This window comes from Pterocles gutturalis, unplaced genomic scaffold (genome assembly GCF_000699245.1).
Source record: "Pterocles gutturalis isolate BGI_N339 unplaced genomic scaffold, ASM69924v1 scaffold12819, whole genome shotgun sequence".
NCBI classification, from domain to species: domain Eukaryota; kingdom Metazoa; phylum Chordata; class Aves; order Pterocliformes; family Pteroclidae; genus Pterocles; species Pterocles gutturalis.
Window position 1 is genome coordinate 8,653 of NW_010133411.1, and position 24,470 is coordinate 33,122.

General features: G+C 39.2%; 1 protein-coding gene across 1 annotated transcript; it reads left to right on the forward strand.

The window, feature by feature from the left end:
- The first annotated feature begins 665 nt into the window (after positions 1-665).
- On the forward strand, positions 666-24,036 carry LOC104458518 (protein arginine N-methyltransferase 8). Its single transcript, XM_010081226.1, has 7 exons — positions 666-858; positions 6,443-6,598; positions 9,688-9,751; positions 12,811-12,953; positions 13,321-13,408; positions 17,055-17,170; positions 23,801-24,036. The coding sequence occupies exons 1-7, from the start codon at positions 778-780 to the stop codon at positions 23,969-23,971; spliced, it is 819 nt and encodes a 272-aa protein (XP_010079528.1). The 5' UTR covers positions 666-777; the 3' UTR covers positions 23,972-24,036.
- Positions 24,037-24,470: the final 434 nt, after the last annotated feature.

A 24,470-nucleotide genomic window follows, 5' to 3' on the forward strand; every position in this document is an offset into this window, starting at 1 on the left:
ATTTTGGTGTTGGAGAGAGAATACATAAGGAAAATTAAGTGCATTGGGCCACAGGGTGTTGGTAACACATAACTCCTGCATCTCCCAACAACAGGAAACTAAATTAAGAGATCACATATCCCACACAGCTCCCTACAGTGCTTTCTGGACATGCTGAGAGACTTTCAGATATTGTGAGCATTGTCAGATGTACCTCATTGATACAGCCAGATACATTACCTGACAGTGAAGAATCGATTGTGAATCCTGTCCTTCTTGTTGGCAACACTGTGTTAAAAATCCTTTGCTTTTAAGTTCTTCTTTGCAGGGGAACTATTTATTTATTACATTTTAGCTTTCACAAATCTGGGGCAGTTTGACAGAAAGACACTAAAGGAGAAAACCTAGCTCTTGCCTTGCGTCAATGTTTTGAGTCACCCACTTCAGCCAACATAAATAATTTGCCATTACTTTGCACTGAAGTAGGTATCTGCAAGGAAAAAGCCATTAAGGAAATTTTCCAAGACAGCAAATAAAGAGCCAGGAACAGAAGGCACCCTAAATTTGACTTATGATAACCCAGCTGTCTTTGGTCTTACTATCTCCTAGCTAGTTACACTTTCACTATGCTAGACACTGAGAGAAATGTTTTATTTTAATGACACTTCTTCACAATATTCCATGTTCTCCTAGGTTTGCCCCATCCCATCCCAGCCTCCTCAGCCTCCTGTTGTTCCAAAGCCAGTTCAACCTGTCATACATGTCCCATTGCAACCAAGCTGCCCGGGCCGAGGCAAGATGGCAAAGCTCATCAATCCGGAAGAGATGACATCCAGGGATTATTACTTTGATTCCTATGCTCACTTTGGAATTCATGAGGTAATATTTATTTTTATTTCAGCAATTATTACATCATCATCATCAGTAACAATACACCAACAATAATAATAATAATAATGTTTTCTTTGATGTATTAGTTATTTATCCCCCTCCCACTTGATCATTATTATATTCCCCTCCCTTTCCTCCGAAGATTGTATAATCTGGTTAAGCGCCAAAGATATCATTCACTTCTCTAGAGACTTGTACTCAAAACCTCTGTCCCACTTAGATCCTTACATATATGAGTTCTCCACAGAGCTTATATTAGCTATCTGTACAGTGGCGATTTAGTGCATTTACGAGGGCTGCAAACTAACCCAACCACACATGGAAACTACTGTATTGCTAAGTTACGTCTTTTGTTCTCTTGCATATTTGAGCATAGATGCCAGCAGAACAGCTACTCAACTGGCATGAGAAGCCAAGTGATTTCTTGACTCCTGGGATGTTAGTTGAATGCACAAGCGGCATTAATAGGAACTGATAGACAAATAGCCTTCAGTATATACACTCCTGGAAAGAATTCAAAATACATAGTGGACCATATCTACCATCAAAAAGTTGACTGTAGACTGATTCTAAAGAAGACACTAGTATCTTGTATTTATGTGACCCAAGAGGATGGGATCTTAAAGACTAAAATACAAAAAGGCCAACAATGTGAAATCGGTGTCACTTTTCACAAACCACATAACAAATGCTATCTGTTGCCATTACTCTAATAGTTGTTTGTGGGGTATATACATAAAAAAAGATTTCTATCTATCTGCCAATTACACCTTGCCAGTGTGGCATTTAGAAAGTCAATCCAAGAATGGAAGAAGACAGAGGAACAATTGAGTGGGAAGGAGACCTAAGAGAAATATTGAAGACACATCAGAGACCTCAAATCAGATTGAGCTCCTGATGGAAGGATGCAGCTCTGTAGGTCTCAAGGAGTGTAGGGAGTACCTGGGACCTCTTGCTGAGGCTGGGAAATGGGAGTTTGCCTCTTTGCCTAAAGGAGGTGTGTACTGGTAGAGGATTTGTGTCAACAGGTAAGAGCTGCTACAGGAGGCTGGCAGCCTCTACAGCATCAGGGAGATGAGGAAGAGACTGGATCTTCTGGTGAGATGGATGAGGAGCTGACTGAGAGCTTGTGGGTCAGGATTAAAGGGAGCGCAGGGACGGGAGGAATGTGAAGCTTGAGGGCAGCCTGGGATTCAATGACCATGAAATGGTGGAGTTCAAGATCCTTAGGGTGGCGAGGAAGGCACACAGCAAACTCACTACCCTGGACTTCAGGAGAGCAGACTTTGACCCCTTCAGGTTGTGCTTGGTAGAGTACCATCGGATAAAGCCCTGGAGGGAAGAGGGGCCCAGGAAAGCTGGTTGATATTCAAAGATCCCTTCCTCCAAGCTCAGGAAGAGGAAGCCAGGCAAAAATGCCAGGAGGCCTGCATGGTTGAACAACAGACTCTTGGGCAAGCTCAAGCAAAAAAAAAAGAAGCCTACAGAGGGTGGAAGCAAGGACAGGTAGCCTGGGGGGAATGCAGAGATACTGTCCGAGCAGCCAGGCATCATGTTAGAAAAGTTAAAGTCTTGACAGAATTAAATCTGTCCAAGGACGTGAAGGGCAACAAGAAAAGTTTTTATAGGTATGTCTGTGATAAAAGGAAGACTAGGGAAAACGTGGGCCCTCCGAAGAAGAATACGGGAGACCTGGTTACCCAGGATACTGAGAAGGCTGAGGTGCTCAACAACTTCTTTGCCTCAGTGTTCACTGGCAAGAGCTCAAGCCACACTGCCCAAATTGCAGAAGGTAGAGGAGCCCACTGTAGGAGAAGATCAGTTACGAGACCATCTGAAAAACCTGAAGATGCACAAGTCCTTGGGACCTGGTGAGATGCATCTGTGGGTCCTGGGGGAACTGGCAGATGAAGTTGCTAAGCCACTATCCATCATATTTGAGAAGTCATGGCACTCTGATGAAGTTCCTGGTGACTGGAAAAGGGGAAACAGAACCCCTGTTTTTAAAAAAGGAAATAAGGAAGAACTGGGAAACTACAGGCTGGTTGGTCTCACCTCTGTGCCTGGCAAGATCATGGAGCAGATCCTTCTGAAGGCTCTACTAAGGCACATGGAAAATCAGGAGGTGATTGGTGACAGCCAACATGGCTTCTCCAAGGGCAAATCATGCCTGACAAATTTGATGGCCTTCTACAATGGAGTCACAGTGTTGGTAGATGAGGGAAGAGCAACTGACATAATCTATCCGGACTTGTGCAAAGCCTTTGACCCACATGACATCCTTGTCTCTAAATTGGAGAGGCATGGCTTTAATGGAAGGACCACTCACTAGATAAGGAACTGGCTGTATGGTTGCACTCAAAGAGTTGTGGTCAATGGCTTAATGTCCAAGTGGAGACTGGTGATGAGTGGCGTTGCTCAGGGGTCAGTACTGGGCCCAGTGTTGTTTAAAATCTTTGTTGGAAAAAAGGACAGTGGGACTAAGTGTATGCTCAGTAAGTTTGCTGATGACACCAAGCTGTGTCATGCTGTTGACACGCTGGAGGGAAGGGGTACCATCCAGAGGGACCTGGACAGGCTAGAGATGTGGGCCCATGCAAACCTCATGAAGTTCAACAAGGCCAAGGGCAAAGTCCTGCATGTGGGTCGAGGAAATCCCAAGGACAAATACAGGCTGGGCGGAGAATGGATAGAGAAAAACCCTGAGGAGAAGGATTTCAGGGTGTTGGTCAATGAGAAGTTGAACATGACCCAGCAATGTGCGCTTGCAGCCCAGAAAGCCAACCACATACTGGGCTGCATCAAAAGAAACATAGCCAGCGGGTCAAAGGAGGTGATTTTCCCCCTCTACTCTGCTCTAGTGAGACTCCACCTGGAGTACTGTGTTCAGATGTGGGGCCCCCAACATAAAAAAGACATGGACCTGTTGGAGTAAGTTCAGAGGAGAGCCACAAAATTGGTCAGAGGGCTGGAGCACCTCCCCTATGAGGACAGGCTGAGAGAGTTGGGCTTGTTCAGCCTGGAGAAGAGAAGACTCTAGGGAGACCTTATAGCAGTCTTCCAGTACTCAGAGAGCCTACAGGAAGGATGGGGAAGCACTCCTTATCAAGGAGTGTAGCGAAAGGACGAGGAGTAACAGTTTTAAGCTGAAAGACAGTAGATTTAGATTAGATATTAGGAAGAAATTTTTTACTGTGAGGGTGGTGAGGCACTGGAACAAGTTGCCCAGAGAACTTGTGAATGCACCATTCCTGGAGGTATTCAAGGCCAGGTTGGATGAGGCTTTGAGCAACCTGATTTAATGGAAGGTATCCTTACCTATGACAGGGTTTAGAACTAGATGATCTTTAAGGTCCCTTCCAACCCAAACCATTCTATGATTCTGTGATTCTATGATTCTCCAAGATCTTAAAAGTACAAGAGTCTAAATCCCCAACTGTACTTGGAGGGGCAGTCAGAGTCTGTACTTATCAGGTTTGGAAGAGAAGACTTCTCTGATGGTGAAGGCTAGATATTTGTGACTTCTGGCAACAGAAGAGTCTGTCTCTGCCTTCTTTCCTTTCCAACTCAACAGATATTTTTACACATTGATAGGATGTGCCTGAGCCTTCTCTTCTCCAGGCAGAACAATCGTAGCTCTCTCAATCTCTCCTGACACGTCATATCCTCCAATCCCTTAGTCATCTTCACGGGCTTCCACTGGATCTGCTCCAACATATCTTGTCTTGGGGAACCCAGAACTGGACACAGGACCCCAGATGTGCTCTCACCAGTGTTGAACCACCTCCCTCGACCTGCTGGTGATGCTTTTTTTAGTGCAGCCCAAAATGCTGCAAGGGCACATAGCTGTTCAAACTGCTGTCCACCAGGTCCCCAAGGTCATTTTTGGCAAACACTGCTTTCCAGACAGCCAGTCCTAGTGCATGAGGCTATTCCTCCCCATGTGCAGGACTTCGTATTTCTCTTTGTTGACTTTCTTGAGTTTCCTGTCAGTTCTTTTGTTCACCTTGTTGAGGTCCCTCTGATTTGCAGCACAACCATCTGTCTGGTGAATCAACCAGTCCTCCCAATTTTATATCAGCTGCAAACTTGCTGAGACCGCACTCTGTCCTGTCCTCCAGGTTATTATTGAAGGTATCCAACAGTACTGGTGCCAGTACTGACTCCTGCGGGGATGCCACTAGCGACTGGCCTCCAGATGGACTTTGTGCTGCTGATCACAACATTTTGAGGGCAGCAGTTCAGTCCGTTTTCAGTCCAATTCACTTTCCATTTATGTATTCCATATTTCATCAGTTTTTCAATGAGGATGTTAAGGGAAACAGTGCTGAAAGTCTAGCAAAAATAAACAAGCATCCACTCCTCTTCCCTCATTCACAGAGCCTGTTATTTCACCATAGAAAGTTATCAGTCATATGCAAATCCATGCTGAACACTCACAGTCACCTTCTTGTCCTTAATATGTTTGGAAAGCTTCCATGAGGATGTACTGCATCACCTTTCCAGTGTTGTTGGACTATTCCTTTGCCTCTTTCTTTGCCTCATACCAAACCATGCTTTATGATTATAAAAATAGCCTTTTATTCATCTACAGTTATTGAGTACATATAGTGTCCTGCCAAGACAGGTAAGTGAGCAACTGATACATGTAATGATCCAGTGTACTAGTGCTTCAGTGAACTGATTCTTTTTATCCTGAAATTCAAAACCTCATTTGCCTGCTTGCTTAAACTATGAAACGATGGCAGTAGTACAAGCAAAAGTTCAGCCTTCTAGATGTAACAGAAGCATTCTGAGAAAATCAAAGTGTGTATTGAATGGTCTACACTTCTCTTAAAAATGGCACTTGGATCTTGACCTCAGTGCTCTTTATTGAAATAGTTTGACTGATATATGCACAATTGAGAGCAAGGTGTAAATGGAATGAAATGCCTGTATTGCCGCTATCAGTGAAACAAAAATCAACACCTAACAATGACAACTTAAAATAGTGAGATAGTCATCTAGGTTATACATTAACATCTTCTGGAAATTGGTCATATAAATGACTGAACAGAAGAACAGTAAGCAAGTACCATACAGCACAGTATCTCTAAGCTCTGCTATGGACTTCCTGCGTCATTTTGGGCAAGGCTATCAAGACTGCTGTCTTATAATGGTTTATGGAACAATTTCTTTTGTTTTCAAAGACAAACCTCAGAATGTCCCTCTGCTAAGGCTCTAGGTTGTGCATGATTTAGGAGAAAAGGAAAGCTTGGATTTCTGTACGGCTTCTGTCTATACCCAAAGCAGTGCTGCGGTTAGATTACATTCTGGTTGTCAATTGTAGTGAAGTAATATTTAGAGAAATAAAATTGTACAAAGGACATCATGTTTCTTTTTAATAACTCAGTTCTAAGTAGCTAGCATTTTACAGTTGCTTTGATGTGTGAACTCCAAAGTACTTGAAAAACTCTTCAAGTCATGTGTTAATAATGCTTAAATTATAATAAGGGAATGCATTCAGCAGCAGTGTTGAATGCATATAAGCACTTCAAATAGTAACACAGTGTTGTTGTTTTTTTAATCACAGGAAATGCTAAAGGATGAAGTGCGCACATTGACCTATAGAAACTCAATGTATCACAATAAACATGTTTTTAAAGATAAGATTGTCCTCGATGTTGGAAGTGGCACAGGAATCCTCTCTATGTTTGCTGCAAAAGCAGGAGCCAAGAAGGTATATGGGGTAAGAAGACTTTCTCTCATATTTTGTGTTTGTGCATTTTGCCTGAGAATTTGGCTTGGTGTTTTACCTTTTTTTACTTGTCTTGGTTTGAAATTCTTGTCTCCAAGCTCTTGTATGGCTTGATTTACAGATTTACTCAGGGAGTTCTGTTGCTTTCTATAACCTGCAGGAGTGTGCCTTTTCCAAATAAAGACATAATGTCTTTTCTTGTGTGGAATCTTTTGTGATCTGGTACACATCCACATTTCTTCCTGGCTGCAAAAAAAATGTTAAAGGGACTCACTCCTACTCAAAAGGGGTCAAAGGAACTCTCTTGCTTTTTTAAATTCTTCAGTTCTGCAACTTCGTAATCTTGTAAACAAATTTTTTTTAATACACTTTTCCCTCTACATTACAACGCAGTGAATAATGCAAGAAAGCATGTGCATGTTTTCTGTGCCAACAATAATGCTTTTCAGAGGCAGAAGGGAATTATTACCTTAAATACGTTGAACTTTAGGAGCATGAATGTGCAGTTCTCTGCACATAAGTCATTAGAGAGAGCATAGTTTTGCTTCCTAAGTATATTATTTGTACTGACTCTAAAATGACAAATACAATTTCTTTTTGCTTTGGACTTCTGTTTGCCCTGCAGACACAACACAACACAGAAAAACCTGTCTGGTTCTTCTTATCCCCTCTTACTGTTGGAACTTACTCCTTGCCAGTACCTCAGCCAACTGCTAGAATCATCTCTGGGTCTTCAGGAGGTGTAAAATCACAGAATCACTCACTCATAGAAAGATTTAGTTTAGAAGACCTCTGGAAGTATCTAATCCGACTTTCAGCTCAAAGCAGACTTAAGTTTAAATCTGTATCAGGTTGCTCAAGGCCTTGTCCAGTCCAATTTGGAAAATCTCCAAGGATGGAAACTGTAAATCCTCTCAGCACCTATTCCAGTGCTACAATCAAAAAAAAAACCCTTGCCACAGCTCATGGTTACTGCCTTTTGTCCTATCACTGTGCAGTTCAGAGAAGAGTTTGACTTTGTTTCCTGTCCAAGCCCTTTTAGATAGTTGAAGATAGCTGAGAATGTGGTGACTGTTTCAGAAAAAGACCCCAGTAAAAGAGGCAACATTCACAGCATTAGATTGAAGACAGAAGCAAAATGAAAGTAGAGATGAATATACACACACAGAACTAGAACTGAAGAAACTCAAGGGTCCCTCAAGAGTCCACTAATATTAATATCTTAATTACTATCGTAGATGGTGGGATTGAGTTCACCCTCAGCAAGCTTGCAGATGACACAAAGCTCAGCTGTGCGGTTGATATACTTGAGGGAAAGGATGTCATCCAGTGGGACCTCGACAGGCTTGAGAAGTGGACCAGTGTGAACCTCATGAAGTTCAACAAGGCCAAGTGCAAGGTCCTGAACTCGAATCAGGGTAATCCCCAATGTCAGTACAGACTGGGTGATGAATTAATTGAGAGCAGCCCTGCAAAGAAGGACTTGGGGATACTGGTGGATGGAAAATTGTTCAGAAAGCCAATCATATCCCGAGCTGCATAAAAAGAAGCATGGGCAGCACGTTGAAAAAGGTGATACTCCCCATCTACTCTGCTCTGGGTGAGACCCCACCTGGAGTTTGGCATCCAGCTCTGATATCCCCAGTACAAGAAAGACATGGACCTGTTATAGTGGGTCCAGATGAGAGCCACAAAAATGACCAGAGTGCTGGAATACCTCTCCTCTGAAGAAAGGCTTAGAGATTTGGGGTTGTTCATCCTGGAAAAGAGATAATAAGGTCTCTCTGGGGAGAATAAGGTCTCTCTGGGGAGACCTTCTTGTGGCCTTTCAATACATATTGGGGCTTATAAGAAATGAAGAGAAAGACTTTTTACCAGGGTGTACAGTGGCAAGGAGCAATGGTTTTAAACTGAAAGAAGGTAGATTTTAATTGGATATTAGGAAGGAATGTTACACAATGAAGGTGATGAGACACTGGAACAGGTTGTCTAGGGTTGTGGAATGCCCCAGTCATTGGAAGTGTTTGAGGTCAGGTTGGATGCAGCTTTGAGCAACCTGATCTAGTGAAAGATGTCCCTGCCCATGGCAGGGGTTTGGACTAGATGATCTTTGAAGGTCCTTTCCAACCCAAATCATTCTATGATTCTGAGGTACAGACATACTTTGTTGGAACACACAGTTTTCATAAAATCCAAATGCTTTGTAAAATTGGACAGATTTGAGCAGATCACTGACTTAAAAGCAAACTGGAGAAAAACCTGACAACACTGTTTTTCCTATTTCTTCATCTACAGAATTTATTTTCTTTTTTTTTCTGAAATGAGTTGCTTTTTAAAATAAAATTGCATAACATTAGAGAGTCCAGGTCAAAATAGAAATCAACAGCTTTAGTGACCTTAAATAAGCTTATTTTCTGAAATACATCTTCCTTCCTTGAACATTTGAGAGTTGGTTTTTTTATTATTATGCTTCTTTGAGAATGAAGGTGATTTTTGGAAACTCAGTCATTCATGAAATATAACTTTATTTCTTTGCATCTTTTTCTTTAGAAAGGTTGTAAAGTCACCTCCAAACACCTACATGCCCAAGATTCTTCACAGAGAAAAGCAATTGCTTCTTGACACAGACCAGTATTGGCCTAGTTTGAATTTTAACATTATTAATAAAGTTTAAATGTATTTTGTTTTAAAATACATGAGGGAATGTGGCAACATGATAATTCATTCCCTTCAGCAGATTTTTTGGGGGGAGGAGGCAATATCCTGAAGTAGCAGGAATAAATTAAATAATATTGTTAATAAATTATGTAATTTTGTAGTTAGGACCTATTTTTTTCCACATTTCAACTGTTTTAAAAACAATCTTTTCTATATGAGCCAGTTTAACTCAAACATAGACTGCAGTTTAAATATTAAGAGATCATTGATCATGATCCTGCCCACACAGGTTTGATTTACTCTTTATCAATGGTTACATCCTCTGTAGAGTCTTTGCTGCCTTCAGTAGATTTTGTTTTCTTCATATAGCTGAGTTCTTTAACACATAATTTCTCTTGCTCTTGTTTTTCTTCTTTTCCTAGGTTGAATGCTCAAGCATATCTGACTACTCAGAAAAAATTATCAAGGCCAACCACTTGGACAACAGTAAGGCATATATAAAAATTATTTCTTTGTGAGAAAGAGAAGATAACTGTTTTGCTTTTTCTGATTAATTTATATTGTGTGGTTTATATGTAAATGGTGTTTTTGCATAGTTTACTTATGTAAATACAAAACTAAACACCTCATTCTAGGCACTACAACAGTTCCTCATGGGAGAAGTTACTTCTATGTTTACTTCTAGGCTCACAAACAACTGAAGCAAATCGGACTCCTTAGCAGGCAGTTCAATTTAGCAAAGCAGACAGAAGGCCCCATATTAGAGATGAACTTTATAAATTAATTCTGACATTTGAATTTCACCTTATCTCTTAAATAGAATCCATGCACACACATTCAAATTGAAATAAGATTCAAAGCAAAAAGTATTCCATGTCAATACAGATTTTTCGCTAAGGCTTTCTTCTGACTTCCAACTTTTAAAATAACATTTTTCAAAAAAAAAAAATCTTGAAACACACACACAAATGAAAATGTTAAATTCTCAGAATAACAGTATCATTAAAAACTTTTTTCCTCAAAAGGAAAAATTTCCAGGGATATGGAAACACTTCAGCTAAAAAAAATACTTAAAAAAACCCCCAACCTACTGAAAATTCTTAACAAATAATAATCTCCAGCAAGCTCTGTTTCATGTCTTGAGTCCTCCTCCAAATCACTGCACACAAGGTATCTTTGTAACAACCTGAAAACTCAGGCTTTTTAAAACTGATGCTGTGACACAGTTCTTGTTTAAAAGTGCACTTTGTGAAGAGCTTGCCTTTGCTGCCAAGCAGTGCAGGTCAGTGCAGGCTAGGCTGTTATCATTTGCCTCTGCTTTTAGCTGTGTCTGCGCTGGTGCTATGCTAGCACATGCACAGGAACAGATTTCTGTCCTGGTTTAGATCAGCTCTAATTTTTATTGCTGTCACTGGCAGCTTCTGACTAATACGGGGCTGTTTGGGAGAAGAATTTATTGTACAGCATGCATATTCAAGTAGTGTGGAGTGATATGGGATGTAAGAGGCCAGCCAGTGTATGCAACTTTTGGCTCAGAAAAAAGGAAGCAAAGGACCAGAAAATGCTCTCCTTCACAGTGGGGATAAGGGTAGGCCGATCAGGTGTTGACCTCAGCTTGGTTATCCTGCGCCTTTGGTGCAGACCACATATAATCGCAGAACAGCCTCTTATCAAATAGCTACACAAACAACATACTGTAAGTCAGTTCACGTTTGGATTTCCAGCAATAGGAATTGTGTGTAAAGGGACCATTGTCAGAATAAATAAGAATCTAGTGTGCTCCAGAGGTTGCAGAATGTAATTATCTTTGCTTCTTCCTCCTGTTTCTCCAAGGAGCAACTCCTTGTAAAAGCTGTGGAGGAAGAAGTAGAGACCCCCCACCTTTGGCAGGAGACTTGCCTGGATATTCAGCATTCTGTCTGACTGCAGTTTGGTCTCCAATATATACAAATTACAGAACTGAACTAACGTTTACACTCACACACTTTACCCACATTCACTTTGACGTTAGTGCAACCAGGTACTGAGCTAAAGGATCTTGTTACTCATGGAAATTTTTCTTTTTTTTTCCCCCTTAATTGTTCAGAGAAATGCAGAGTCAGCAAAAGGGGCTGAACCAAGAGAAACCCCACTGTTTCCAGAACAGGTACAATGCAGCTGGGGACAGCACAATTTGTTCCCACATGATGCCTTATGAAGATGTTTCCTCGAAGTGAAGGGAGGTGGGAGGAACTTGTGCTGCTGCTGCTTACACCGTGACTGTTCTTGGTATAAACAAGAAGGCTTTGTCTGCAGATGTGTCACTCTGGCAGCTGTCAACAGTGCTAAAATTCACTCCAAAAGAATTTTGGCAGTGAAAGTTCTTAGGAGAAAAGAGAACTATAGGGGGCCAGTCTGGATTAAAAGTTTGCTTTGCAAATAAAGTGGCCACATCTGGTTAGAGTAGTACTAGTACTGCATGTATTTTGGAAAGAGGAAACCTCATTTTCCCTGGTCTGAGTTCTAAAAATCACTCAACTTCAACTCTTGAACAGCTAACTGTTCTAGCTAAATGAAAGGACTTTCATATTCCTCAAACTGAATGTTGACCACTTTCATCAATAAAAATTGCCGTAATTAAAAATTGCCATTTATTAACAGTAGTACTCTTAATAAGAGTAATCTTATAAATTAGTAATGGAAAGTAAAATATTCCCTACTCACTTTATTCCTGAATTTTAAGTGCATCAGTTACCTTGTCAGGGAAAATCCAGAACCATGAGACTTTACTCACTGCAACAATATAAACGGCAGACAAACACAAGCTGAAAATTATTTATCTAAAGAATCTGGAATACATTTGTAAATAGGAAATATATAGAAAAAGCAAGAATGACTGGTGAATTGTGTAGTGATTATTTTTCATGAGAGAATTGTGTTTTTACAAACTTTCTTGTTTATGTGCTGTCAAGCTAGACCTGACTTTCTCAGTTGAGTCAGCTCCCCAGAATCCATGGAAGAAATAAGTCTTATTTTCCTCATTGTGAAGCCAGCATAGCATGTTTGAAAAGCAGATGAGAATTAGACCCTAGGTCCATAAATCTCTACTATCTCAGGGATGAGATCATGTATGTGCAACCCTACAGAGATGTTTAAAGGATTCTAGGTGGATTCTTTGCATCACTTGGTCAATGATCTAGAAATCTTCCAAAATCGAAAATTATATCATGCAGGTAATCAGGTAAGGCCTGTTTTTCTGTTGGTTTTTGTATATGGGTTTTATTTGGTTTGAGGTTTGGGGTTTTTGTTTGTTTGTTTTGGGGTTTTTGTTTGTTTGTTTTGTGTTTTTTTCCCCCTTTTATACTGATACTAAAACTTACGTTCATTTTACTTATTGCAAGTAGTTTTAAAATAATGTAAAATCCATTGAGTCACATGGAGTCACCCCTTATCTACAGGCATTCAAGAAGAGAATCATATTGAAAAGGTCAGCCTGACATTCACAAGTAAGGAACTTAGTCAAGTGTTTCATTATGTGAAACATATTTCTTTGGATTATTTTTCAGTAATCACAATATTTAAAGGTAAAGTGGAAGAAGTTGAATTACCTGTGGATAAAGTAGACATCATAATCAGCGAGTGGATGGGTTACTGTCTGTTCTATGAGTCAATGTTAAACACAGTCATCTTCGCACGAGACAAGTGGCTGGTAGGTGCTTTGTATGTCATAGTCTTTGCTGGAGGAATCGTCATTTATTTTCTGACCACAAGCCTTCCTTCTCCTATTGTCACCATAACAAGACACAGTTAATCTCCAAGTGCCATTTCTTAGGCTTTAACAAAAAGATTAACAAAGAGAATCTCAGTGAAAGAGCTTTGCTTTTGATTAACTGTTGGTGAAATTCGTATAGACACTATCTAATGACATTGCCACAGGCTGCAAGAGTTGCAATCTGAAGGAAACAATAAAGGCATGCAAGGGGTGTTTGTCTGGTTTTTGTATGTGCAGTTCAAAATGTGATGTCTTTGTCAGGTGAATAGATTACGAGATCCATTTCCCCACAATTCATCAACAGAAACCAGGAGGGCTAATGTTTCCAGACCGAGCTGCTTTGTACGTGGTAGCAATTGAAGACAGACAGTACAAGGACTTCAAAATTCACTGTGAGTGAATGCCTAACAGTAACCCTTTTGTATGGTTATTTCCCTAAAATATTTGATTTATAGTGGACTATTTTAATCTCTTTGCTGTCAAAGTTTTGCAAAAGCCAAGAAATCACACTGACCAGGACAGAATTACAATATAAACATTGAAAAACTGGAGAAAACTCCAGTCTGCTGATAAAGTCAGGAAACCTGCAGTAATTTAAAGTGCACAAAGGAAAGAAGCATAAATAAACTGATGTAGAACTTGCTTAGAGTTATATTGATACCTTTTAAAGTGTGGATTTTAGGAGATTTGGTTTTATTGTTGTTTTGATAAATGTATCGTCCAACATAACTGCCATTAAAATTGGTGCTGGCTTTTGTCTTTAAAATAACAGGAACCGAAAAATTACTAAGATGCAATTGAATTGTAAATGTTAGGAAATAAGCCTAGAAAAAATTGATATCTCACTAATAAGCTTGTCGAGAAGAAAAAAAAAAAAAAGTAATGCTTTTTTAACTTTTTAAAATACTTTATATGAGAATTTTTAAATGCAATGTAAGAATCATAAATGTCCATTTTACTTTGATGTGGAAAAAAGTTCTAAACCTTTTTGGTTTACTTCATAGATCCATAAAATCGACTTTTCCTTTACATTTAAAATGGTTTTTTTTCCTTGAAGTTTAATTGAATAACTGGTGCTGTTAGTGACCTCTACAGGTCACCTAGTCCAGTTTCCTGCTCCAAGCGGGCCAGATTTCATAGTTCAGTTTCATAGCAGGTCACTCAGGGCCCTGCCCTGCAGAGTCAAGAGATGGGGATTCTATAGCTTCTTTGGGCACTTGTTCAAATGCTGAAGTACCCTCAGGAGTAAACATGTTTCTAAATATCCAGTCAGAATTTTCCTAGCTGAAACTTGCCTTCATTGTCCCTTGTCACCCGAAGGGAATCTGACTTTTTCTTTGTTTCTGTAGCAGCAGCTACCAATTAGATCTACCATTAGCCTTTGCTGTCCCAGGCTAAGTAAACCCAGTTTTCTTGGACACTCCTCTTATTTTAGCATGTGGTTCACTTTCATGATCACAAGGTCATACTCCTGGTTCATGGTCAACTTGTTGTCTGCCAGGTCACCCAAGTTTGGATCTGTTTGGTCATAATAGTTTTGATGAAATGAGTAGGTTCTACATTATTTTACTCTTGTTTTATTTTTTCATTTTTTTTCTTTTTTTTTGACTTTTGCTTATTTTTTCAGAGCTGGTCAATTTTACTTAAAGGCATTTTCCATCAGGGGAACAAAAAAAAAATCACTAAATTCCTAAGCAGTTTTATTAAGTAAGGATACAATGCAAAAGCTTGGGTAAAATTAGTGGGTTCAGTCAAACTTTAAATGAAAATGCCTAATTCCTCATTCCTTGCATCTCAGTTCCTCTCAGAAAATAAAGTTTGGTGTTTCTGTAATCAAATTCAGTGCCAATACACAAAACTGCTAATGGGTCAAAACAGCCATTTAGGGTCAAAAGCAAGCCCAGTGCACTGGGGCAGCGGGAAGAAGTCTGTGTAGGTGCCAGGGAGATTTATATCTACTCTTCAAGCACAGCCTAGATTTTTCTCCTCAGTTATGTGATGACCTTGACAGGTAAATTCCTTACAAAATTTACATACTTGAACAGATGTATGAGGCATCCATTCTGTAAAGGAATCAAAGCCATTTTGGCCTAAAAAAAATCCCTTATGCCTTCTTTCTCCTTGCTTTTGAATCCCTTCCTTTCTAGGCCTTGAGCCTTTTTCTTTTCTCACAGATAATATACCTGTTTTCAACTCATTTACTTTTTCATAATTTAAAAAAAAATATGTTTTGAGTTCTTCTTGTCTTCTAAAATGTTGTTTTCCTTTAAGACACTTTCTTTTCTGATTTCACCTCTGATTCCCCTTCCCCTCTCACTTTTTTATACCTCTGTGTCTTCTTCAGTTATTTCCATCTCACTACCTATCTGCACCACCATCTTGTCTCCCTTTTCAGTTTATAAATCCTTAATGGTGTCTCCTTACATTTCAGTTTTTCATCTTTTTCTCTCTTAAGGTGGATAGAGCCTTGCCTTCATATAAGTTGCAGGGCTGAGCATTTCAAAGGACAATCAAGAAGCATCATATTGATTAAGAAATAATACAATATGAAGTTCCTAAAAAAATCTGACTTCTGATTTCTCAGATTTTATTAATGCCATGTAGTACTACTATAGTAAATTAACCTGATTTCCTGCAAAATGTAAAACATAAAATTTTATCTTTTAACTCCTGTGACAGGTCTCTGTATAACACAGACTGTGGCATATATTTCAAAGGCATCCCATGCAGGCTGAAGTACATCAAGTGATAGAGGCCCCAACAACTCTATTAATAAATTGTTCCTTCGGGGTTTCCTAATTAATCTTTTCTCAGTAATCATGTAAAAACATATGGCTTCAAGGAATAAAATCTGAAGTTCCCACATGCTCATGATACCTGAAACGAAAGTTTTGATCACCACCTCCCCTGAAATATTGAGAAACTGACAGCCCAATAAAGAGATAACGTATCAAAGAACTTTTCATGCCCAGATTTGTTCCAATTTAGAAATATTCAGATATTTTGCTCATGCCACACTTTCAGTCATAGTCCTCTTGGAACACCAGTAGCTCAAATGCTACGCTCTGAAAAAACAAGACATTTCAAACATGCTTACTATTGCTGTTTATCAGTTTACCTTCCTTGTGTTTAAACAATTTTTTTAGAAGCTCACAGTATTCAGTATCACAAAGTAAAAGGATCACAGCATTCAGTTTAGATTTTCAGATGGACCACTGACTCATGACTTCGGGTGGACCTTGACTCATATGATTCGTAAGACTAAGATTTCACTTTTTTTTTTGGAGGGTTTTGTTTTCTTTTTATTAAGCAATCTTAAAAGCAATGTCAGTGTACTTTTCAACGTTTCGATGTTTCAATGGTTCATTTTGTTAAAGGAAAAAAAACTCAGGAAGATAAGCATTTATCAGAACAATCAGAAGAACAGTTCAAATACAGAAGATCAGTGTGGCTTTTAAATCTTTTAAACAGTGAACATTTTGCTTTTTTGTCATGATGTACATGCAAATTAAAACTTGGATGCTCCAAATATTGAAACACACCTGTAATTCTACTTCTGTCAGTAATTCACTTGCTGAAACTAAGACTACTTAAAGAAATAAAAGAGCATGCAAACTGCTCATTGATTAGCAGTTTAAAAATAAATGAAATATTAACCAGAATGGATAGGAAAGGATAGAATAATCTTAGCAGATATTCCAAAGTCTCAACTTGACATATTATATTATTTTGGACAACACTCTCAAATGCCTAAAGGCATGAATATCATTGACAAATCTTGTATAACACAGTTTTGGGAACATCAAAAAACAAGGGCCACTTGTTCAAAGATGTACATTGGGGGGTTATTTAGCCACAACTGCATTATCTGTAAAATAGCAAAGATGACACAGACAGCTGCAGCAGGGAGCAGAGAGCTAAAGAGAAGAGCTGAAATTTAGGGATGGTAGAAATTCTTTAAAATTATAGATGCCTTGAGAAACAAAAAATATTTTTATTATCACTGCTAATCTTTGACACATCCATTTGCATTGACAGGGTGGGAGAATGTGTACGGCTTTGACATGACCTGTATTAGGGATGTTGCCATGAAGGAGCCTTTGGTGGACATAGTAGACCCAAAGCAAGTGGTGACCAATGCCTGTTTAATAAAGGTTTGGCAATTCCAAATGTACGTAATTATGAATGTTTACACCTAACTGTAGGATTCTTTGGAGACCTGCTATGTTTTACTACTATCTTTGTATGCTTCTAACTAGCTGCAGAAGCCATCATCATAGAATGCTGTCACACTAACAAGGAAAATTGTGCAGTTTTAAATAAGTCAACACTAGTATGTTGCACATGCCCAATACTGTCACCTGAGCTAAGTATGACCATTGATACCTTCATTGCTTATGGAATACCCAAAAGCAAAAGTCTCCTTGTGACTCTGTACTCATCTGGCTACTGCTAACTGTGACTTCAGAGTCTTTCAAATTATACATGTGCAAATACTGGATAAATAGTGACATGGTGTATTTAGATACAAATTTTAATTGCCCTACCTTCTTGTAAATAGAAGTTGGAAATTACTGATAGAATGTTACTGAGGAGAAGGGGCACATTAATTATGTTTTCAGTAAAAAAGACAGAAGCATCAGTTTCTGAATTGGTCAGCTCTGATGAAATAATGCTAATTTACTCCAGAGCATGAGATCAGCATTGGAACCTAATTTATTTGTATAACTTCCCAGTTCTTAGCCTTATCCAGAATGTTACTGCGATCTCCCAACCCCAAAATCTGCAGCCAGATGTTAGCTTGTACACTGTTCTACATATAAAACCGAATGGTCACTACTCCCTATTCCCAAGACCAGGTTAAGAATCCATAGTCTGCAGGAACACAGGAAAGCTTTAAAATTCCTTCCATGTGAAGGAATCCTCCTCATGTGGTACTACTCTCATGAATAAGGCTGTCCACATCAACAGCTGTGGTACGATCAGGCCCATGAATCCAAGAGCGTGTTCATTTTTCCCAAAGACTCAGTTCAATTTTTTCCCCTTTCACTTTTTTGCCAGCAACAAACACAGCATTCCCATATGCAAAAATGAAAGACATACAAACTCTCTGTGAGTACATAAGCATGCACAGTCCATCTGCACTGAGGGGAACACAAGATGGTTGTGTCTGAAAATAGCCTGAGCCAGAGCAATTTAAAATTTAAAAAAACCACGCAGAATAAACACTTATTTAGACTACATAAAGTATGTCTAGAGAGTGAGAGATCAGGTGGCTAAATGGGTTGGTTTCTCTGGAATAAAGTTATAAAGGTGCATGCCCTTAAATGAAGTGCAAATCTAATGCTTAGAAGGTCTTTGAAAGTAATTTGGTTTAAGAAGACAGATACAATTTTTCAAACTGTTCCTATTCAGGTTTTATATTTAATTCTACACAGCCCAACATCTTTTGTCCATACACTGAACGGTGCTTTACCATGTAATGACACCTTGGGAGCAAAGCAAGTAGTAACCACACAAGCAGAAACCACTCTTTGTTCCAGAATCTGTCTCCAATCTCACAAACTGATCATTAAAAAAAGAGAAAATTGTCAATGAAAGGCAGGAAGGAGGGAGGCTTTTGTTCAAGCTAGCAATATGGAAGTAGAAAAAACGGAGGCTGCGTTTCTTTTTTAAATTTAATTTACTCTTGCACATGGTTTATTTATATAAAGTGCATTTATTTATTTGATCCTGAAAATAATTGTGAATTCAGAGAATAATACTAGCCTAAGAAAACATTTGAGAATAAACAAAGCAATGATATTTAATTATTCAAATGTTTTATTATAGCATTTCAAGATGGCGCAGCTTATTCATATTAGATTCACAAAGGGAATTTTTAGGGGTGTATTCAGCCCAAAACCAGCTAACTTAGGATGCCTACCAGATGAGCCTGGGTTCCCTGTACATTAGTCAGTAGATGGACTAGTCACTAGATGCATTCCTAACAGACCAGCCAGAGCCCTGTGCTTCTGCAGTTATTTCAATTCCCAACTTAGATGCTCTGAATTATTCTACAAAATCAGCAAAAAAAGACATCAAACCCTGCATGCTGTGTAACCATGACACTTTCTAGAATGCTGGAGATGTGAGTAAAATTTCCTCATTTGTACTCTTCAGGAATTGGATGTATCCCAAGTCTGGAACCCTTCAAGGAACTCTAGCCACTAAGCCACAGGTGGACTGAGGGCAGTGCATGCAGGAAATACAGCATCTTCTCTGTTGTGGAAGCAATTCCCCTTTGAATGATCTCTTAAATATATTCCAGGGTTGTAGGAATTTTCTTGGCAAGTAGGAGTCATCTGTTTAAATTCAAAACCAAATCAGCCAGGGAGGGTAGTGGACCAGAGCATCTTCAAACCACCAGAGTCAATAACTCATCTCAGGAAAAGTGTACAAGTGTCCGTCTGAGGGCCTACTGTTTTCAGTAACACTGCCTGAAAAAATGGAAAAGTTTGTTTCAAACTCAGTAAAACAGTTGTGTTTTCTTCTCTGATCCCCCTGCATATTAGAGAAATACAAATGTGTTTGGGTTGACCCCAAACTTTTTCTCCATGTTAATTTTGATTTGGTGTCAGCAGCAGAGACTACAATAACAATAAATCAATTATTCACACAGCTGTAGAAAAACCTGCCATGAGTGAGTGCCAAAAACTCACAAAACTAAACAAGGATGGAGAAAATGCCATGTCCAGTTTATAATTTAAAAAAAGGATACACACCACGTTAAGATTATACAGTTTAACGCTGCTTGAAGCACAAACTGCCTTCCCTGCACTAAAAAAAAAAAAAAAAATTTCTTGTTTATCACAGAACATAGCATAAAAATTGACCTGTATGCTCAAATAGACAGTTCTTGGAGATTCTGCTGTTTTGGAAATATCATGATTGACCTGTGTGCAGCTTTTTTTCCAAGGACCTGCAGTGTTTTCTGCAACAGATACTGTTGCTCAGAGAGATCCAGCCACAAAGGTGAGGCACTTGTCTTTGAGCTCTGATGAGTCCCATGTTCTTCTCCCATAGTCCTCTTGACCCATGAGGTTTAGTACAAGGCATTCCTCATGAGACTTTTGCTTCACTGCAAGTTCAGTGAAGTCCCTAATCATGTTCCTTTCTCCTAGCTTCTCCTAAAGTAAAGCAAGAGGCACCTATGGCACTAATTTTCCATCTTTCTTTACTGCTCTTTGTTTTCTCATTTTTCTTCTCTACTCTTCTCTCCACATGAAAATCTCCCTTCCCTTTCCCAAGTGATTTTCCTTGTCACTCTTTTCTTTCTAACAGTTCTCCCCAGAGTCTTTCTTTTTGGCACCCTCAGATTTAACTTTGCCTGTTCCTCCCACCCCTCCAAAAAAAAAACAAAAAACCAAAAACCAACCCCAAAGAAACAAACAAACCCCAAACAATACCCTAGTAAAGTTCAGGCATTTCCTTTGGTGCAAATGGGAAAAGATGGCATAAGAGGGGTCCTGGCAGGAGGCTGATGTCTCTTATCTAGAAGCCATAGCTACACTTGCTTCCCTGTTATTTCATCTAATAGAAAACCAAAATATGCTGCAGTATCAAAACAATCTCAGATACCCCATTCTTCCTTTCATTTCTCTCCCAAAACATCCAGAATTTAATTTCGTTTCTTCTCTCCCAACATTAATACTGTTAGTTGTCTGCACTCTTTAAAAAAATATTTTCTTTCGGAAAGTGAATGTGTTTTGGGACTGACTATTGAATTCATTGCTCCCCTCACATCTATGCATGTATGCAACTGGCAATAGACGTCACTTTCGCAATGCTTGTCAGAAAAAAAATTTTGGCCCTTTCTCCTTTCTCTAGCAATTAATTTTACTTCTCAGCCTTCAGATCAATCCTTTTCCTGAAGCTGACAATACTCTACCAATGCCGCCTGTCCTCCAGCTTCTACATAAGTTCAACACCTTTACCTGCACTGCCTTCACCATCACACCTTGTGTTGGGTTGACCATTTCCCTCTTTGTCCAAACCAAGACAGCTGGTGCAGTGGGAGAGAGGAAGGGGGGAAAAACTCCAACCCCAAATCCAAAACAAACTGACCAAACGAAAAAACCCACCGAAACCAGGCATTCACTGAGATTTCAATCTTTACCATACCTCCATGCACACACAACCCTAGCTGAGTAGCAACCTTAATTACAGTTCACATGACAAAATGGGTCAGACAGTGAGTCAGCATGTTTCCTATCAGCAAACCTGATTCAGGGCTCTTTCTCTCATTCGTTAGGTTGCCTTCAGCTAGGGTGATACCATTCAAACAAGAAATACATAGCAGCTGGCAACACCACATCTCGACCTCACTGTCATCATCCCTGTGATTCTAAATGATCTTCTATACATCATTTGCTGAGTCCTAAAGCAATTTGTTCCACTGGACAGCCCAAGAACCGTTCTTTATGCAGTGAATGTAAAAACTGGACCTCTCTCTGTCTCTCTGCAAGAGGGACACGTAGCATGGGATATCTCATGGTCTTCCACGCAGTGTCAGCTACAGACTGGACCTCCTTTTTTAGCTGATAATTCTGACACTTTTATTGTTGCTCAGCTTAACACATTTTAATTCTTTTAGTATACTTAAGAACTGTGTTTTGATCAGATCCCTGCTTAACTATGCCCATTTCGTTGTTGGTTTTGAAATCTGAATGAAAACTGGTAAATCATGACTTTTCCACTTATTTTATGCAAAGATATGGATTTGTTGCCTGTGCTCTTAGCTGAAATTAACATTCAATGAGCAGTGAAATTTAATATAAGAATATACAGTAGCCAGAGTACGATTCACAGAGATCACCCAAACAGGATTAGACCAGTTTCAAAACTATATTTATAAATAAAAAAACCCACATTGGTCTCATATCTTGCATAGTAAAAAAAAAAAACGCGTTTCTGTCCTTAAAAAAAAAAAAAAAGACTGCAGGAGTGACCACCATTTTGTCCAGCACATCTGTTCAATATTTCCACTAACTTCTCTAATAAAAATATTTCCTATTGTTTTTGATTCCATTTTACCTTGCAGAGCCAACACAGCTCAGAGAGAGGGAGCTAGATCCCTTTTGTGTGCCTCATCATTGGGACTTCATTCACAATTTCCCCACAGTGATACCATGAAAATGACAACAAAAATGACAGAAATCTGCAGCTATCACCCACCCCACCAGTCCAGTCACGCTTGTCAAAGCAAATTTTGCAGGCTGCTATGGAAGTCTGCCAGGAGATTTCAAAAATTCTTATTCCTAGTATACTTTTTTCTTTTTATCTTCTTTTGAGAAAAAACCCCACGTTAAGGGTATCTCAACTTTAAATGGCCATTTATAAGCATGGGTCACTTATAAGCACTAGTGACTCCAGGTGCCATTGCAATGTAGTAGAATAATTTTCATTATGGTTAAGTTATTCTTTAACAATATTGCTAATCAGAGAGGCCAAAACTATAGCTTGCTTAAATCATCTCACCATAAGTTTTCTAAGTCTCAGAAACACATGATATGTCGTCCATGCAAAGACCTCCGTAACTGAAATATGGCTGCATCTTTTGATGTCTATTTTTGCAGATTTCTCGTAGATTACAGAATGGAATTGCTAAAAGACCCCTCTTGTGCCCTAAAAGAGGCTAAAAGAGCCCTCTAATAAACATTATAGACTGTGCTTTCTTTTTTGCAGTGTGAGTCTGAAACAATGCTGGTGAGGTCAGTGATACGATTCCTGGCTTATATTGGTAGAGTAGAGGAAATTTGGATTTCTGCCTACAAAGCTTTTATTTCTCTGTATGCATGAGCAGTTTTGTTGTTAATACTGACTTTCCAAATAATAGAAAAATATTTTGGGGGCATCTGGCTCTTGACAAATATGCTCTGACAAAGACAGTAAGGACAGTGAAGCCAGATACACTGAGAAGGATATCAGAAAGTGCACTGATAGGAAACAATTCCTATAGCATTAGAATACAATTATTAGTATTTCAGACTTAGTATTCCTCCCTAACATGACTATGAGTTATTCCCTATCTGGGAAAATGAGATCCGTCTAAAAAACTCAGTTTAAGGCTTGGAGATTTAAATATTGATTAAAATAAGCAATCTTGGAGACGACAGCATTGCTCCCAACGACTGCAATCAAGCCATAGTATGATTTACATGATTTGTTTCTGTCTAGTTCAAGAGTAAGATCCCTATGCTTACTATTTGGAATTGGCTATCTGACACAGGACTAGAAAGCATTATCAGCAAAAAGTAGGTCCCTGTCATGCCTCAAATGCTTTGACTGCTTGACAGTCAAACTCATTCCCTTCCGGAGATGCTCAAACAAATGAGAAGTTTATTTTTATTAAAAACCCAACTCTGCCGTCTTTCCTCATGGTGACAGTCCCTGATGACGAAAGGTCTTAGAACTGAGACCTGTATCTCCATTTCATCATCCATTGAGCCCAAGCATGTTTCTACCTTGATTTCCTCCAGCTCCCACAGTCCCTCTCTGCCATTCCCAAGCACACACACTCTTCTGTAAGTGGCATCTCTCATCACACTCTGTCAAGTTAGTCAGATAACTGTATCATTTGCTGATGATTTGATATATCTGAATGTACCATTGATTTCTTACAGTGTTAAATGCTGCCAGTTGTCTTTGTTGATAATCATTAAATAAAATGCTTAAGTACATCACTTAACACTTGCCTTAGAGTCACAGATACCTGCATATAAATGTCTTTCTTCTGAAAACAGGAAGTAGATATTTATACAGTGAAGACTGAAGAATTGGCATTTACTTCTGCCTTCTGCCTCCAAATTCAGCGTAATGACTACATTCATGCTTTGGTCACCTATTTTAATATCGAATTTACAAAATGCCACAAGAAGATGGGATTTTCTACAGGTAATCTGTATTTCTTTTAATTTATTTTCTATTGCTATCAGTATATCAGTGCTACTGGTCAGATGGTACATGAAGGTTTACTGTACCACTTATATCTGACTTATAGATATACCAATTATATCTGACAAACCTGATTGCCTTCTAGATGACTAGTTGTGTGGATGAGAGAAGATCAGTAGCTGTTGTATACCTTGACTTTAGCAAAGCCTTTTATACAACCTTGCATAGCATCCTTACAGTTATATTGGTGACATACAGACTGGATAAGTGAACAATAACACGGATGAAAAACTGGCTCAAAATATGTCAGTCGGCAAAGACAAAGCAGATGCCGGTTCTTAGTAGCATCCCACAGGTGACTGTTGTGGTTTTGTGTGGTGGGTTTGTTTGGGAGCAGGGAGAGGCCACAGTAGTGGCTCCTGTAAGTAACTGCTAAAGGTTTCCCTGGACTCCAAGTCGGCTGGTAGCAAGGGACGGGCTGCAGTGGCAACCCCTGTAAGTAACTGCTCAGAGTTCCCC

What these genes read in the sequence shown, in the direction of transcription:
- LOC104458518 (XM_010081226.1), top strand. Translation starts at nt 778, where the DNA reads ATGGCAAAGCTCATCAATCCGGAAGAGATGACATCCAGGGATTATTAC. An exon ending in GAGCCAAGAAGGTATATGGG is followed by an intron (nt 6,599 to 9,687) that starts GTAAGAAGACTT and finishes TTCTTTTCCTAG; the next exon opens with GTTGAATGCTCAAGCATATC. An exon ending in CAAGGACTTCAAAATTCACT is followed by an intron (nt 13,409 to 17,054) that starts GTGAGTGAATGC and finishes TTGCATTGACAG; the next exon opens with GGTGGGAGAATGTGTACGGC.